This window comes from Adiantum capillus-veneris, chromosome 13 (genome assembly GCF_014529385.1).
Source record: "Adiantum capillus-veneris isolate H3 chromosome 13, ASM1452938v2, whole genome shotgun sequence".
NCBI lineage: Eukaryota > Viridiplantae > Streptophyta > Polypodiopsida > Polypodiales > Pteridaceae > Adiantum > Adiantum capillus-veneris.
The window spans coordinates 147,829,074-147,847,458 of NC_140943.1; the positions used below are offsets into that span (position 1 = coordinate 147,829,074).

Sequence of the window (18,385 nt, forward strand, 5' to 3'; positions counted from 1 at the left end):
TCCCCCTGTTGGAACTCACTTCCAAAGACGTAAACCCACAAGCATAAGACCACACAATTGTACATAGGTCAAATGAAGAGCCCTCTTGTGGGGCATCACATTACTGCATGTAGGGGGGAGAGAGAGCAGTGTAGAGTGTGCAAGACATCACTTCTTGCACTACACTGTACATGAGAGAGAAAGCTTGCACACAATAGTTCTCAACCTGTGAGACAGGTTCTCAATGAAGCATCCCCCCAACATAAATCGAGCACCCCCTCTTCTGCGCTTAACCTGTAATGCATCTGTGAACAAATAGGTGCAAAAGGAGAAGAGTTTCATGGCTGCCAAAACCTACGTATCGCTGAAAACGCAGTAAAACAGCCTTGTAAACACGCATCTGATGCCTTCCGATGCTGAAAATAAGCTCCTTGGTCCTAGGTAAAGTCATGGGAAGCTCAAAAATACAGAGAAATGGCTGAAAATTAGAGTTATCAACCTCCAAAATTGCTCCAAAAAGTCAGTTACGAGTTCTGTTCTCCCAGACTTGGTAAATTGGCCAAAAAGCCACTTGACACTCATGCATGCAATTTCCCCGCATTGGGCTTCCCGCATGAAAATCTCACCTGGTTGCTCAGTTGACTTTGCAGCAGAGTAATAAAATGTTCCCCTTGTCATTCTTAAGCTAATGACGCGAACAAATTTCATGGCCCAAAATAGCAGTTCCTTAAATTTTAGGAAATGCTTCCATTGGACTCTCACTGGTCGTCTGACTATCTCTCACCACTGGGACCACGTCCAAAAATGCAATGTAGCCCAATTCTCGGGTGATTTTCTCTGGGTGACCCCACCTTGTCATTGTGCCTCCATTGAGTTAGTTTCCTGGTATCCACCAACTTATTGAGTGTGGTGAGGGGACCTAAATGACTTTGAACTGAGCCTAGACGCCCTTTTACTATTGGAATTCCAGTGCCGATTGGCTCGACCAACTCGTGGTCACCTGCCCTTCCCGACTACGGGTGAAACTCTCGGCCATCGACCGTTTCACACTGGCCATACAATGTCCGATCATTTGCAACTTCAAAAATAGAATCCCAAAAATTTAACAAAAATCATAGGAAAGAAACCAACAACTCAAGTTAGCAATTGCCACATCCTCGTGACACTGTGTGTAAATGAGGAACATTGGACAAGTGTGTAATCTGTGTGTAGTTAAGTTTAGAACGAGGAGCAGTGGACAAGTGGACTCCTGCCCAGCTCCTAGTGTGTGGGAGTGGAAGCACCCTGGAAGAAAATCACAAGTGTGGCTGTAAAATGAGTCGCCCAATCTTTGTGGGGTCACTTGTGCACTTGCCTTGCATGTGTGGCCACTTGCCATGCATGTGCGAACACTTGCCGTGCATGTATTGGCCGAGTGTCCACCTGCCTTGCATGAGCAACCACCTGCCATGAATGAACTCCAATTGCCTTGCATCGACTACCACATGAACTCCAATTAAGTTGCATGTGCCACCAAATGTCCTCCTTTTCTCCATTTGATGGTCGCCCTATATGCTTTGCGAAATAGGGTTCATCTCCAACTCCTCTTTCTCTCCCAAGCACCCTTCAAAAATTTAGCAGCCATGACAAAAATGCATACAACATTTGTAGATTATCAGCCCTATAGATGGAAATGGGCCAAATCGGTGATTCCCTCCCTTAAAAGAAGAGTAATCGTCCCTAGTTACACTTTTAGACAATAATAAAGTTTAGCAATCGTCGCAGCATGTATGCATATCATCCGTTTATGCAATATGACCTACACATGCCATAAAGCGTTCTGTTAACTAGTCATCATGGAATCCCTGTCGAAACCAATGGATGTAGGCATCCTATGATACTTGAATATATGAAATCAAAAAAAGCTTCGTCATATGATCAGCTTTGATACTCTTCTTGACTATACAAAATGAGCTTGTTTGCTAAAGCAATCCACAATGGTTTAAATACCATCATTGCAATTTGCCACTCTTTGTCCTTGGTAGATCACATGAAATTGATGGCGATGGTTTCCCATGGCCTTTCCAAAATAGGCAACAGTTGCAGTAAACCTCGTGCTTTATATCTCTCATGCTTGGCCTTATGGCATACCAAGCAAGTGCAAACATACCCCTCAACGTCAACCTTCAATTGAAGCCAAAAGAAATAAGACTCTTTAGAGTTGCCTCTATACCACGATCTCCTGCGTAGGGTCATTAATAACATTCGGCCAACACCTTTTGGTGAAGAAGATGGGTAACACATAATTTGGTTTATCGCATATAGGAAAACATCCTTGATAGAATAGCCGAACTTGCGTGATGATGTATAGCAGAGACGACCGCCACTTGTGATCTTTGGGAAAGAGCATCTACAACCACATTCTTTTTACCTATGACATGAACGATTTGAAAATGGAACAACAAGAATAAATTTGCCCATCACATCTGTTTCTAAGACAACTTAGTCTAAGTGAGGAAATACCTCAAGCTTTGATAATCCGTATGCACTATGAAATCAGCCCCCAAAAGATAATGCTTCCAAGAGCTCAAGGCATGGATGATTGCCAAGAGTTCCTTTTCATAAATTTGTGAGACGGGCTAAGCCTTGGTAAGAAGCAAACTCTCATAAGCTATGGCATGCCCATCCTGTTGCAAAACAGCCCCAATACTACTCCACATGCACCACAATGAACTTCGAAAGATTTTTGTAGATCCGGTAAAGCTGATACAATTGGAACAGACTCGCCCTAAAGTTTGACATTGAGCACAAGCTCTTTGCCCCTATGCTGCAAATGCAACTTCTTGGCTCGAGAATCAATCATTACATAATTTTATAGTGCCATGCCATTCCTAGCAAGGCCTTCTTGTCCAACATAAACTTAGACATGCAACCTCAGCTTGCCTATCAAAGGAGTAACCACCACTTCCCGTCTTGGTGCTGCCAAGGCAACATCCATTTGAGGCCCCATCTCCTTTGGTTTCACTCCAAGCTTTTGCCACAAGTACAGGAGAAATAAAATTTGCCTTGGCTCCATCATCAAAGAAGATTAAAATCTCCTGATCCCGCACTTTTCCCCAAGCTCGACTTAGCTCTGTAGAGTCATCTTCAGGCTACATCCCATGTATATCTCATACTAACCCAACGGTTGTTATGGCCTTTTTGTTTTTCCGTTCCTCCGCAGGAACTAAGGCTTGTCTTTAAAATGTTTAGTGGAGCAACCAACAGACTCGTGTCCCACTTCGCCGCACGTGAAGCATTTTCCTTGATTGAATCATTCAATCTTTTCTTCAACATCTTTAGGTCCTTCACTAATTTTCCTCTTCTAAAACCGGAACTTCTTGTTATCTTGCTTTTGGGACTTGTTCTTTTCTTGGATTGATCTTTAGACTTCTTGCCGAAGGTCAACTTCCCCACCAAGAGATTGTATCCACTATGAGCATGTGCCATCGTTTGTAGATTGTTGACTGCCCTCAATAATGTTTAAGTTCCTAGGGAAGCCCACAACAATACTTCTCCAATTGCTCCGCGTAGAATTCCAAATCGTAGTCTTGGAGAGTTTCTCCTTTTTCAAAGAGTAGTTAACATCAGCTTCAAAAGAGGAAGTTAACCATAGAGATATAAACAGTTGTTAAAATTCTTTTTCAACACTCCATAGGGTGAGTTGATCACGGGGAGTAGGTCATAGCAAAGTGTTACCAATTACCCCAAGGTTGAGCCAAAAATAGGTGCAATTCCTCCTCCATAGCCTCCCGACTGTACTCCAAAAACTGAGTTGTGATTAGGACCTTGCCTGCCTCACATTCCTCCATTGAAACCATTATGGTTTCCTAGCATGCCATTATTTTGTCCTAGCAATTGGATCCAAAGACCCCATTGTGCATCCAAGGATTTTCCTTGGCCTGCCATTCCAAAGAAAGTAGGGATTTCCCCCATGAAACTTGAAAACTTGTATTCCCTCCCATACGTTGTCTATCTGCAAAGAAGTTGGGTTCTTTGGGGACTTTCACTTCAGAATAGTTACTTTAATTTGGTAGCTTCATCATCATTGCCTTCAACTTCAACCTCCATTTCCTCATATTGCTCCTCCTCCTCATTGTAATTGGTCGCTCCAAGGTTCTCCTCCTACACATTGTTATTGAAGGGAGGGGCCAGCAGGGGGGAGAGAGATAGATAGATTTAATTCTCGTCCTTGGACGTCAAATATGACCTATGGGACCAGAGTTACATGTGATGTAGTATGTGTGTGAATGATGAGTGATTCTTGATGCTCCAAAATTGTGGTGATGAGAGTCGCAATGGAAAGCCCACACTATGGCTGGGAGAGGAAAGTGTATAGGTCTAGGTCATGGCTGAAAATGTGAAGGAACCAAGTTCGGATGTGACCAAAAGCTGAGCACTCTAGAAGTGTGTGGTACTCAAACTCTCGAACTTGCAATGAGCATAATGTTCACACTTGATTTGACTCTTCTGCATTGCCCCAACGCCCTTTCTCGCATCAAAGAGAGTGGGAGCTAATTGGAATGGCTGTGATAGTGTGTATCAATGACAAGGGGGTCGGCTCAATCATGTAAGGGTGAGTATGGTTTCCTCTTTTATCAAAGACCATGGTTTTGTAGTTGGGGCCAATATGGGTGGTATAATGTATGAAGTGTGACTCCCCAGATTTCTCCGAAGCTGTAATACATTGGCGTTGTATAAAAGCTTCATTCACTTGGGAGTCTATTGAGGCATCATGTCGCAAGTGTAATGCATCCCATCTTCCAAACCACTTCTTATATCTTTCCGAGAAGAGGGGGGAGGAAAGGGTTGGCAAGGGGGGGGGCAAAATTTGTGAGAGGGGGAGGATGGAGTGTAGTGTCTTTTTTTATTATTTCAAAAGAGGGAAAGAAAGGGAGTGCAAGGGAGGCTTAGGTTTTTTTTTTTTTTTTTAAGTCATCCAAAAGCACTAGCATATTGGAGTGCTTTTGGATGACTTTTCTTTTTTTTTGCCGAAGCAAGAGCCCTTTCTTTCTCTCTTTCAAAAAAACAAACACTACACTCCACTCTCCTCCTCTCACAGTTTTTGCTCCCCCCCTCGGCGGGCCGGCGGCCGGCCAACCCTTCCCTTCCCTTACCGACCCCCATCCCCCCTTCTCTCTCTCTCTCTCTCTCTCTCTCTCTCTCTCTCTCTCTCTCTCACTCATTTTATTTTGTACCCAGACATTGTATTAGATCCACCAAAATTCTATCAGTTTGATCTCATGGGTCATTTTGGCCTTTTGAAGACATTTAATGTAACATTTTCATTTCATTTCTCTTTGGGATTGGAGGGACTCAAGCGACAATGTGACAAGACGTAGAGAGAGAAAAAAGGAAGAGACAGTGGGAGAGAGATCAATAAGGGGGGAGAGACGGGGGGACATTGAGAGAGAGAGAGAGAGAGAGAGAGAGAGAGAGAAGGGGGCGGCAAAAATTATGAGGGAGAGAGGGGAGTCTAATAGTTATTTTTTTCTAAAAGAGGAGCTCACCCTCTCCAAACCCCCACCCTCTCTCTCTCTCTCTCTCTCTCTCTCTCTCTCTCTCCATGTGTCCTCCTCTCCCTCCCAATCGCCCCCTCGCTATCGCTCTCTCTTTCTCTCTCCCTCTTTTGCAAAAAAAGAGAGGCGCTAGCGATACTGCTAGTGCTTTGTTTTTTTTTTTAAATAGCTCTCTCTCTCTCTCTCTCTCTCTCTCTCTCTCTCTCTCTAGGACAAGAGGGAATGGCATGGTGGCAAGGACAGAGAGAGAGAGAGAGAGAGACGCGGGGGGTGAACCTCACTCTGGGATGGGAGGGAAGGAAAGGGTGGGGTGTGGAGAGAGAGAGAGAGAGAGAGACGGCGGGGGTTGGACTTGACGATGGGATGGGAGGGAAGGGAAGGGTGGGGTGTGGAGAGATGGAGAGAGAGAGAGAGAGGGGGGGGGGTTGGCGGGGGTTGAAGCTCACTCTAGGAAGGGAGGGAAGGCAAGGGCGGGATGGAGAGAGAGAAATGAAATGAAATGAAATGTTATATTAACGTCTTCAAAAGGCCAAAATGACCTATGAGACCAATCAGTTACAAAATAGTGAATCTAATACCATGTCTGGGTACAAAAGAACTAGAAAAGAACTAGAAGTGGAACAAAATACTACTACTACTACTACAATCTAAAACTACGTGGGTGTAGCAGCTGATACAATAGGTACCCGGTAAACTGGATGTAACAGTGTGTGAAACAAAGATGGAAGAAATGGTGAGGATCCATCCTCATCTGCACTCTGGATGTCGAGAGAGTATGGCTCGAATCTTCTGTTGTAGTCTCCGTCGATGCTGTGTAGCTCCTCTCCTCAGTCGCGGTCGTCTGTATCTCTGTAGCTCCAATGCTCGGTCGATGAGAGTGCCAGTAGTGGTCGAATGAGTGTGGGACGAGCTCTGCAGTGGTGGCTGCTCCTCTGGCTGTCCCATATCTAGAGAGAGAGAGAGAGAGAGAGAGAGAGAGAGGGGTGGCGGGCGAGACACGCACGCGCGCGCACGCACAGGAAAGATAGCATGAGAGGAGGGTGGTGGGGGAGAGAGATAGGAGGGAGAGAGGGAGGGGGGGGGGAGGGGGGGTATAGAGTGACAAGAAAAGAGAGAGGAAGAAGGGAGTAGGCGAGAGGAGGACTTTGGGGAAGGGATGGTGGTTGCTAGAGGAGAAGCTGGAGGAAGGGAGGGTGGTTAGAGGAGTAGATGGAGAGGGGGGGGGGGGGGGGGGAGGGGTTATAGAGTGACAAGAAAAGAGAGAGGAAGAAGGGAGTAGGAGAGAGGAGGACTTTGGGGAAGGGATGGTGGTTGTTAGAGGAGGAGCTGGAGGAAGGGAGGGTGGTTAGAGGAGTAGATGGAGAGAGGAGGTGGAGGAGAAAGGAAAGAGGAGGAAGCACATGGGTGGCGAGAGAAGGAAGGGATGGTAGGGAGGACGGCCCTCCAAAAAAAAAAAAATCTCGCTCTGTTCAGCTCGCTCGAAGACCTAACTCCAAGGGGTGTAGCACTTGAGTTCACTCGGACGGGTTTTAATGCTTCAAAGAGTCACGTGATTACATGTATAAAAGGGGTTAAAAAATGAAATTTTTGAAAAAAGCTAGAAGTTTATGAAATAAAACAGGTCTTTTAATTCATGGTGAAGTGTCATGAATACACGTGCTATAGGTATTCTACATCTTATATGTATGCATGCATGCAAAATAGAGATATAATCAATGAACCAGATAAGAGTAAAGGGTGATCACCTAATTGAAAGTGTGTGATTTTGTTTGTATTTATAATCCCTTCAAATCAAACTATACCTAAACTAGGATTTTGGAACAGTATTCTATGTGAGTATTCTAGTAAAGACCAAGAAATAGTACCTACCACCATCCATAGACACACGCTATTGTTAGAACAACCCATCCTATATGTGGAAAAACAAGTTTTGTAGGTCCCTTGCCACTTGTTATCAATGTCCCATCATTTTAAGACATCCCATAACATTGTTATTTGTTGTAAGTCTTGGCATGTCAATGTAGATATGATTTAGTCTGAGTATGACGTTTGTTTATGAGATTAGCTCTATCTAATTTGGCTAGTTTGTTATCAACAAAGTCAATTTGGTCTTAACAAGTATTGATAAACATTTGTGATGTCATCTTGAGTAAGATTTTTTTATCCTAGCATACAATCATACCTTGTAGAAATACTAAATCCCAAGAACTTGTACGTTGTTGTCAAGGATTCTGGGTGTTCGTCGATTGATCTTCTGTTACAAACTCCAATCTTACTTTCATAAGCTTGTAGCTGACCACAGCATGGTCCACAAGCTCTTGCATAGCAGAAACTTGTTTAGACAAACAATATTCCTATAGAGGTGATGGCAGTCCAATGGTATAGCGTTTGCACGGATCCTCCAAGGGTATCAGCTTGAAGAAAGACACCGGAAGGTAGACATCTAACAACCTCTGGTTGTAGTTTGAGTTTACCCCATTCTGCTAGAAGTTGTACTTCAAATAAAAGCTCTCTGATAATAAATCCATAAACTTGTTGTCCTTTTGCATAGTCCATAATTCACTTATGTTGTTGTCACGTGTCAACTGCAATAAATAAATGTTTATCAATTTCCATTACAGGCATTGTCCGTTGGCATTGCCCATGGGACACTATCCATGTAGACTGCCCATGTAGCACTGTCTATGTAGACTATCCATGTGGCAATCCATGTGGACAGCCCATGTGACACTACCCATGTCACTGCCCATGTGGCACCACATGTGGATTGTCCAAATAGATTGCCAATGTTGTTACTATGGACACTGCCCATGTGGACCGCCTAGGCATACTGCATTATCCATGTAAGCAAGCCGAAAGTGGCTCTGATACCACTGTTAGTGCTCCGCAAGGATTCACCTTGCACACGTGACATTACACAAGCCAAACACGCACATAAACACCATAAGAGATAGACATCCGACTAACCTCTTGGTCATATAGCCTAACTAGCTCACCTATGAGCCTCAGAGCTTGCACCCTACCTCAACTCAAGGACTAGTGTCGCTTACCACCAACCCATACCCTAGCTTGGGTGTGCGGGCAAGCACTGCAAGGGTCTATAGTCCAAGTGTCGTGACCACACAAGATAGCTCACGAATCGGGTTTGTTCACAGACACATTGGCCAGACAATGCTCAACACGCACCCATCTTGATGTCTACGGACATAATAGTCACCTTGTCGGGCCTCTTCTCTTTCGTGTACAACATGTTTGTTCCACGGGGTTTGCCTTGCTCCAATTCTTTTTGGTCCTCCCTTGTTTCTTCTTCCCTTCTTCGTAGCTAAATTTGGTCGAAACTCTCAGCTCCCTTCCTCGCTAACTCTATTCTTCAAAAGACTTCTCACTCCTCCATGAGTTCATTGTTCCTTCTCTTCCATTCCTAAACTCTCTTTTCTATCGTGCTCCTTGCCTCTACCTACTCAGCCTTTCATTGTCCATTTTCTATAGTCCTTGTTTTTGCTATGTGACACTCGAGGTTGAAGGCTTGAATGAACCAATCTGAAATCTGTGTTATGGAGAGTTTGATCAAATTGGATATCCAATAGGATGGCCAATTCAAACGAGCCTCCATAAAGCATAGTCTTTTGTGTTGTGCGTCTTATACGGTCATACATCTCTATTTCTAACTTGAACCCTTCCAAAACGCATGTTAGAAGGCATCCACCACTTCCTAGTGATTGCAACAATCATTCTAAGGAGAGTCGGATTTCCATTCTAAGGCTCTTTGCTGAAATGCATTCAAGAATGTATCTTTGTTCAGCTCCCTTGAGTCTTCCATATCCATGATACTACGTCTAGCCACCTTCAAGTAGTGCTTCTATCACTAAAACTTTGGAGATTTGCATTAGAGCAATAGTAGGGTAAAGATTAAATGAGAACTCACAATGAAGTGACATACAATTTGTTAGTCTATGTGGCTTAAAGGGGACCTATGGAAAAGCTTTGTCTAGGAGGGATAACCTAAATACTCCACCACATTTAGCGATGACGGTTTGTAGGTTAACCGACAGATAGGAATGGAATGACGCATGAATACACATACATTTCCCAAACGTTATACATGGAAATAACTTGGGCTATGTTCTTGCTCGCTAGACCTACACCAAAAAAGATATTCCAAAGTGAGATGCAAATTGTGTTTCTATTTTTGAGATTGTGTCCTCCTCCTTGGCTGACTTTCGTGCTGATCTGTGGCTTCTTTTGCCACTCTCACTGTCCTCAATATGTATATGGCTCCTCTAAGATCCATGGGAACGATTCTTTCTTTCAGCCCGCTCGGCTTGTTCGTGCTGGGAATGAGCAGAATGATAAGAATCCCTTGATTCTTTAGCTATGCCTAACCCTGGCCCCACATTTGTCTCATTTCCCAGGCCTCTTAACCGATAGTGAACAATTGGTTTGCACAAGAGGAAAATCATCAACTCCAATGTAAGTGATAGATCTGACAGCCCATATAATGGTGGGAGCAAGCAGAGGTAGCCGATAGTATGTGAAAGGGCTCTTGTTCAAGGAAATTGTTGGCATTAAACCTTGTCACAGAAAGATAGCTGGTAGAAACCCCAACAAGAAAAAAAGGTGAGGCATCTTGACGAGCAACCAGTTAGAGACTAAACCTTGATGTTGACAAACAACAAACTTAATTTGTGGTCCAGGAACTGCACAAACTGTATCAGCAGCTTCTTCGAGCAAAGTTTGATGTAACCACTACTAAGACAGTCATGTTGACCGGCGCAGCCCTCTACCTTTCACTTGTGAGAAGAAGTGTCCAGCCTAAATGGGGGAGGTGGACATCTTTTCCACACAACAGAATACACTGATAAACTGAACAACATCATAAAAGCACCTTTAATGTGTTATATTCAGCTGCAAAAGGATACCGTCAAAACCTCCACAATTTGTAAGGCCTCGATGAAGCAGCTAGGGCTGTGTTCTGCAAGCCATTCCAGCAGGTGAGCATCCACAGCGTCCGTCGCCTGCGTAGAAAGAATCCGTGACAATTTGCTTTGCAAGCTGAGCATGTTGAGACAAAAAGAATAAGTATTTGCCTTGGCGTCCTTAAGCTTCCGCACGCACAAATCCACCGTAAGGCTATCAGGTGCGTCGTCCGACATCGTTAACTCTGCATTCCCGCTCTGAAATTGACGGATTGTGGCGGGAATACTCCGCGACTATAAAACAAGTTAAACTAAAATTTAAAATGGAGAAAGAGAAAGTAAATATAAATTATCAGACATTATAATTAAATAAAAAATGTTTTTTTCTCTCTCTTACACACATATGCAAACACAACCCTACAAGAAAACAAGTGTACACACACCCACAAAGAAGAGAGGAAAAAATACTAAGGGGCGAAGGAATAAAATTTGTTTAAAGTTTTTATCCAAAAGAACCAGAATTATTAGGTCTTAAAAGAAATATACTTCTAAAGTTTATTGCTTTTGAAAAACGTAATTTCAGTCCTTGTTTTGGGCTAAGACACTACGAGAGATCGATTAAATAGTGACGTCAATGGCGGGCGTTGGTATATGTCATAATAATCAATATCTAATTCTCCTAAATGATTTTCTCATATTAAACTGATCATTTAATGTGGGGAAGTGCCAAGGGAGAAAAAGCTAGAATATTGGTTAAGTTAGCAGACCGGCCACAGTAGGGATCCAAAGGAGGGAAAATAGGGATCCAAAGGGGGGGCCATCTGCAAAAGAGCCATGTGAAACAATGGGCCAAAAAGACCCTAAGGTTCAGCCCATTAAGACTTCCAAAATGCTAAGGTTCCAAAATTCAAAGGTTGTGTCCAAAGGTCAACCCTAGGAAAAATTGGATGCTTTGTGTGTGCCCTAAAAGTCTTTCTACATCCCTACATGGGAGGGGGCGAGCCCCAAAGCTAGGGGATGAGAGAGAAAGCCACACACACACACACAGGCTCCCTTTACACAAAGGGAATGAGGGACACATGTCAGCTCCCTAGGCCAGATGCCCACAAGGTGTGCCCAATTCCTATTGGAAGACCCTTGAAGTGGACCAATGAGAATTAAGCTAGAGTAAATCTAGTTTAATTAATTTAAAAACATTTAATAAAAGAAACCAATAAGAATTAAGTGTCCTAGAAGACTATTGGGCAGTCTCCCAAGGGGTCCAATGAGCATTCAGGAGCCCCATGGCTTGCCTGATTCCTATTGGCCAGGAGGCAAAGGGGTCCAATGAGAGTTTAGTTTAATTATTTAATTATCTAAAGCTCTCACAAAAGGGGAAAGGGGGACACATGTCAGAAGGCTATCACTTATGCTGCTTAATCCCTATTGGCTTGACCTGGGGAGGTCCAATGAGGCAAAAGCCAGACTAACTTAGCAGCTAGGGCTCGCCCAAGAGAGAGAGGGGGCTGATTTTTGCTTGGCATTGACACACACACTCTCACACTTGACCATGTGTGAAGGGAAAATACTCTATCTCCTCCCAAGCTTTAATGGAGAGCTCATCACCTACTCCAAGCTTGTGAGATAGAAGCCTACATCAACACTCTCTTGGCATGTGGATGCAAATCCAACCAAGAGCCAAGCTTCAATGCATGCTCATCTTCTCTACCAAGCTAATTACTAAGCTAAGCTATGCTAATATGAGTGATTATGTGAGGAGATGTACTTCTTTCTCGTAAGATACTTCTTTTTCCTCTCAATCTACTCTCATACCCTGCTAGCTCTCACCATCTTCGAAGGTGTGTGAGGTCTTGGGTCTGAGAACGGGGATAATTCAAGTTGTGTTTGATTAAGTGTTTTGCTTGGTGTATGAAGCTTCCATCTTCATTGCACTAGCTCGTCTTGAAGGAACACAAAGAATTGTATTGTACAATGTCTCTCTTGATGGGAGAAACCATAATACAAAGCCTTTTGGAGGGGGGACCGGCTCCATGCAAATCCGGTCCTCAACTGTTGTCAATAGCTTAATTGCTCTCTCTCTTTTGAAAGTATTGTCGATGCTATCTAACTAGGTGTTATGCTTTTTGTTGCTCTCTCCACCCAAGCACTCTTGTAATTCTCATTAGGAATCAACTCTAATGAAATGCTCACTATGTTCATGCTAATTTCCGCTACACATAAGATTTTAGGCCATTAAATGTTACATTGGTATCAGAGCTCAAGGTTTCTCTTTTCTTGCTCAAGAAGGGAGGTCCTCAAGCTAGCTACAAATGGTTGGTATTATTAATTGCCTGTGAGTAAGTAGAATAGGGATTTTTCAGCCTTGCAGTGCGCCTGCCTTTGTGCAGTTAACGGGGCATCACCGTCGAGAGCTATGGTCTTAATAGTGGAGTCCTACGGGGCTTGCCTATGGCTTAACCACTATTGAGCTATTAGAAGCTTGACAGGAGCCGGTGCTCTTTTGGTGTCGAAAGACCCTCTCTTCTATTCCTTGCAATTAATGGTATTCGAGCCGCGGGTACAGTAGCTTGAGTGCTTTTTCTAAAGGGGTAAAGAGGAGTAGCAACTAGGGCTTGAAGTGCCAAAGTACACCTAAAAAGTTTACACCTAAAAGTTGTTAGAATGGCTGACAATATTAAAGAGAGTGAAATTAATGTTGATAACTTTGATTTTGCTCATGAGCAAGCTACTAATGATGCTTCAATGCTTGTTAATTATCTTGTTTCTAGGCTTCAACAAGCCATGGGCAATCCATCTCTCCAAAGTGAAGTGCAACGGCAGCTCCGTGCTCACGGGATTCTCCAAGCTCATCACCATGACGAGAGAACACCTAGGAAGCCTCCTTGTGAGACTACCAAAAGAGGTCTCTCTCCGATTCGGGAAGAAGAAGAGAATCCATATGAAGGGCTCAAGAACTTACTTCTTGATGATGCATCTCCTTCCCAAAGGAGAACTCAAGAGCCTCCACCGAAGGAACGAGAAAGAAGCGAGTCTCCCGCCACCTCGGCGGAGATGGCTCCACGAAGACAGCGGGCTAAACGCTCTCCATCACCACCAAAGCGGAGAAGACCATCACACTCTTCTCCACGCCATAATTCAAAGAGGGATGATAAAAAGCAAGAGAAGAAAAAGGCGAGAAAGAGGACACCCTCTTCTCCATCTTCTTTATCCTCTTCCTCTTATGAAAGCTATGGTGAAGACGACAAAGATCAAGACAAGAAAAAGGCGAGAAAGAGGTCACCCTCTTCTCCACCTTCTTCAAATTCTTCATCTTCTGAAGAAAGTGATGGTGCAACTTTTGAACCATCAAAAAGAAGAGGCCATAGGAAATCCTATGCCGCATGGAAGAGGTCGTCCAAGCTGAAGAAATTCAAAGAGGGAGGGAAGAGCATCTCTTTCCTTACCTATGATGGCACCTTCGGTGCTACGGACAAAGTTTTGGCCTTTATCCAGCAATTCGATGCGGCGTTTGGAGATGAGGGCTTCACGGAGTCCTCTAAGCTACGCCATGTAGCTATGCACTTTCAAAAGTCCGCCAGACAATGGTGGTCTAGCCTACGAGCCAACGGTGAAGCTCCACGAACATGGAAGGCTTTAAGAGCTTCCATTATGAAGCAGTTTTTGGCCACCGATGCCAAAGACAAAGTACTCACCGAATGGCGAAGCTTAAAGCTCTCTCCCAATGAATCCATCCACAAATATGTAGACAAGTTTTGGGACCTACAACTCAAAGCCACTGTCTTCAAAAAGCTGGATTTTGGAGAGCAAAAGCAACAATTTTGTGCGGGCTTAACCGAAGAAATGGCGGAGTATGTCAACTCCCAAAGGCCACGTACCATATCGGCGGTAATACACCATACTATGGTGGCCTCGCGAATCAATTTCCAAACGGGGGGTAAAAGAAATAATAAGCCCCCGGAAAACAAAGGTTCCAATGAGCCTAAGGGGAAGGACAATGTCCAAAAGTCTCCTAAGGGCAATTCCAACAAAGCTAAAGAGAAGGGAGTTTACAAAGGAAAGAATAAACTCTCTCCTGAAGAGCTTGAGCGTTATCGTAAAGATAACCGGTGTTTCAAGTGCGGCGAACAAGGGCATGCGTACCGCGCTTGTCCCCAAAAGAACAACCGCCAAGATCCTCCTAGAGCTTCTTTGGTTGAAATCCAAGAGGAGGAGATTCACCAAACTCACCACAAAGGATCTCCTCTATGCCATGCTTGGGGAAAGGTAAGAGAACATGATGCTTTTATTCTCTTTGACCCTGGTTCTACTCACAATTTCATATCTATGGAGTTAGCCACCAAGCTAGGCATACAATCCTACGAGATGGGAGATATCCTACCCGCAGACAGTGCCTTCAAGGGGCAAGAAGCTTCAGTCACTCCCTTAATCGGGAAATTGAGGCTTCATGTCCAAGGCTATGTGGACAAAGAGGATTTCTTTATCTCTCCTCTCAAGCATGAGGATGTAATCCTAGGGGCACCATGGTTTGACCGTCTGGCTGCCCATGTTAAATTTCCTGAAAGGAGAATCTCCTTTAAGTTCAGGGAAAAGGACATGTATATAGATGCTAGGGAGATGGGTAACACCATCCCCATTGTACATACACCAGCTTTCAACAAGTCAATAAAGAGCTCTATTTCCGTGTACATGATTTTTGTTAAAGATTCTCAAAATGAACCTAATGCTTTAGCAAAAGAAAATAAAAGCAACCAAAAGGAATTAGAGTTATCCAATTTTCTCAAGGGGTTTCAAGATGTCTTTATTGACGACATCCCTTCTGAGCTACCTCCTAAACGAGGTAATGACGACCATGCAATTGAACTTCTTCCAGGAAGTTCACCGCCTAACAAACCTCCTTATAGAGTTTCTCAAGCTCAACAAGAGGAGATTATGCGGCAAGTGCATGAGTTAATTGAGAAGGGCATGGTTAGGCCTAGCTCATCTCCATTTTGCTCACCTGTGCTATTAGTGCAAAAGAAAGACGGCACATATCGTATGTGTGTCGACTATAGAGCACTAAATAGGATCACTATCAAGAATAGGTTTCCCGTTCCACGGGTAGAAGACCTATTTGATAAGCTACAAGGATCGACCTACTTCAGTAGGATTGACCTAAAAAGTGGCTATCATCGAATAAGGATAGTTGATCAAGACATTGTAAAGACCGCATTTCGTACTACATTTGGTCTTTACGAATACATTGTCATGCCTTTTGGCTTGACTAATGCACCAGCCACATTTAACCGCTTGATGGAGAAGCTGTTCAGACCTCATCGAACCTTCACTGGAGTGTTCTTTGATGATATTATCATCTACTCTAATTCATTAGAGGAACATAAGCAACACCTCCAGGTAATATTTCAAGTTTTAAGAGAGAATAAACTTTATGTTAATCGAAAGAAAAGTGAATTTTTCTTGCAAGAGATTCAATATTTAGGTCACATTATCTCTCAAGATGGAATCCAAATGGATCCATCCAAGTTAGAGGTAATAAAAGGATGGCCTAAACCCAGGAATCTTCATGAACTAAGAAGCTTTATAGGTATGTGTGCATACTATAGACGCTTCATAGAAAAGTTCTCACAAATTGCGGGACCATTACATGACCTAACAAAGAAAAATGTTAGGTATACGTGGTCTGCTAAGGAGAACAATGCTTTCGAAAAGCTTAAAGAAAAGCTTATCTCTCAACCTGTGCTTACACTACCGGATCTCTCAAAACCATTTGAGGTCCAATGTGATGCTTGTGGTGATTGCCTTGGGGCTGTTCTACTCCAAGAAGGGCACGCCATAGGCTATGAGAGTCGAAGGCTCGACCCTGTTGAGCAAGCTCTAGGCATATACGAAAAAGAACTCCTTGCAGTTCTACATGCCTTAGACTCATGGAAGCACTATTTATTGGGGACTCCTTTCATTCTGCGAACGGATCACCAAAGTCTTAAGTACTTCATGACGCAGACCAAGCTCTCCGACAAACAAATGAGGTGGGCAAATTTCCTTTCGCAATTTCATTTTCATATTGCTCACATTGCTGGCAAGCATAATCAAGTAGCCGATGCACTCTCAAGACGACCGAGAGTGAATGCGGTTTCCATAGCAACTCACAATGATCTATCTTTAATGATAGATGAGTATGCTATTGATTCCGATTTTAGAGATGTGATTTCAGCCCTTGCCTTAGGGAAGAAAGAAGAACCATTTACTTTACAAGATGGTTATCTTCTCTATGGCAATAGACTATGCGTTACTAACTCACTACGTGAAAAAGTAATGTATGAATCTCATGCTCCCCCATATGCGGGGCATAGAGGGATTCAGTCTACCCTAAAGGGAATTGAAACATATTTCTATTGGCCTACCATGAAAGTGAACATACATGAGTATGTTTCCAAATGTGTGGTATGTCAAAAGACAAAATTTGATAGAGGGAAGCAACTTGGATTGCTTCAACCCTTGCCAATCCCTAATTCACCATGGGAGAGCATATCCATGGATTTTATCTTTGGATTGCCTAAGTCTATCCATGGGAATACGGGAATATGGACGATAGTAGACAGGTTCAGTAAACAAGCTCATTTTATACCTGTCAAAAAGACTATCAAAGCTCATCAAATGGCAACCCTCTTCATTTCACAAATTTTCAAGTACCATGGCTTGCCAATGTCCATAGTGTCGGATAGAGATCCTAGAATGACCAGTAATTTCTGGAAGGGTCTCTTTGAGAATTTAGGAACAAGGCTAAACTTCTCTTCGGCCTGTCATCCACAAACTGATGGCCAAAGTGAAATAGCTAACCTAACTATTCTCGATCTACTAAAAGCCTATGTAACGGAAGTAGATCAAAGATCCCAATGGGAGAAGTACTTACCCTTAGTAGAGTATGCTTACAATAACACTGTACATACTTCTACAGGAAAAGCACCTTTCGAGGTAATTGAGGGAAGATCAAAAAGTCCCTTGCTACTTAAGGTACATGGGAAGATCTTCGCTGCAGATGAGTATAGCCGAGACCTACAAGAATCTTTCCAAAAGATTAAGGATGCTATCTCTATCTCACAGCAAAGGCAAAAGGCTGCTGCTGACAAGCACAGAAGAGCCCAAGCCTTTAAAGAAAACGATTGGGTCTTGTTAAAGTTTCCCAAGGCTCGATTAAGGCACACGACGGGCAAGAATCCTACGGGCCACCAAAAGTACTATGCTAAACTAGCAAAAAGGTACTATGGTCCCTTCCAGATTCTTAGGCCAATCAATGAGATGGCCTATCAACTTAAGTTGCCCAATCATTGGCTCATACACAATGCTTTTCATGTGAGCCTCTTAAAGCCTTACAAAGGAGAGCCACCTCAAGAACCAACTATTGAAGACCCACCGGAGATCGAGGACCACGAGGAGGTGCTGCAGCCCGAGTCCATTCTCCGACATGAAGACAAGGTATTAAGAGGCGGTAAGACTATCCGACGATATCTTATTAAGTTTAAGAATTATCCTTTTGAAGATGCTAGATGGATGCAAGGCATACAATTAAAGGATAACCTAAACCTTGTCAATGCTTACAATGCTTCCCAAGAGTAAGCAAATGTACAAAATGTTAAAAATGAACAAAAATTTTGTCTTATAAGACTCTCTTTTTCTTTATTTGTGCACAAAAATGAAGTAGTATGCATGCTTAGATCAAGTTTGCGGAGACGACGTCTCCCGAACACCAAGTAGAGCTTGTCACTCTACTATGGAAGACTGATAGGACTAATGTGCAGACATGCTTGCGGCAGCCTTAGGCTCTCAAGCGCCAAATGGACTAGTCATCCATTATGGAATGATGTCGTAGGGTAACATAGGGATCCTCTACCCGCTAAGAAAAGGACTCATGCATATGCTTTATCTTCTCTACACCATAGTCGAGGACGACTATGATTT

At 43.4% G+C, this 18,385-nt stretch overlaps 1 protein-coding gene across 2 annotated transcripts in view; it reads right to left on the reverse strand.

Annotated features, from left to right (window-relative positions):
• The window catches only part of LOC147445052 (holliday junction resolvase), a 72,107-nt gene extending 61,365 nt beyond the window's left edge, over positions 1–10,742 (reverse strand). Inside the window, exons 1-2 of one of the 2 annotated variants that reach the window (XM_086527527.1) lie at positions 10,604–10,742; positions 10,436–10,531 (exon numbers count right to left, since the gene is read on the reverse strand). In XM_086527527.1, coding sequence (XP_086383653.1) covers positions 10,436–10,531; positions 10,604–10,669 — 162 coding nt within the window. In that variant the 5' untranslated portion in view covers positions 10,670–10,742. Of the gene's footprint in view, positions 1–10,435; positions 10,532–10,603 lie in introns of those variants that run through there. The other variant, XM_086527529.1, reaches the window with a different exon arrangement.
• Between the last annotated feature and the right edge of the window lie 7,643 nt (positions 10,743–18,385).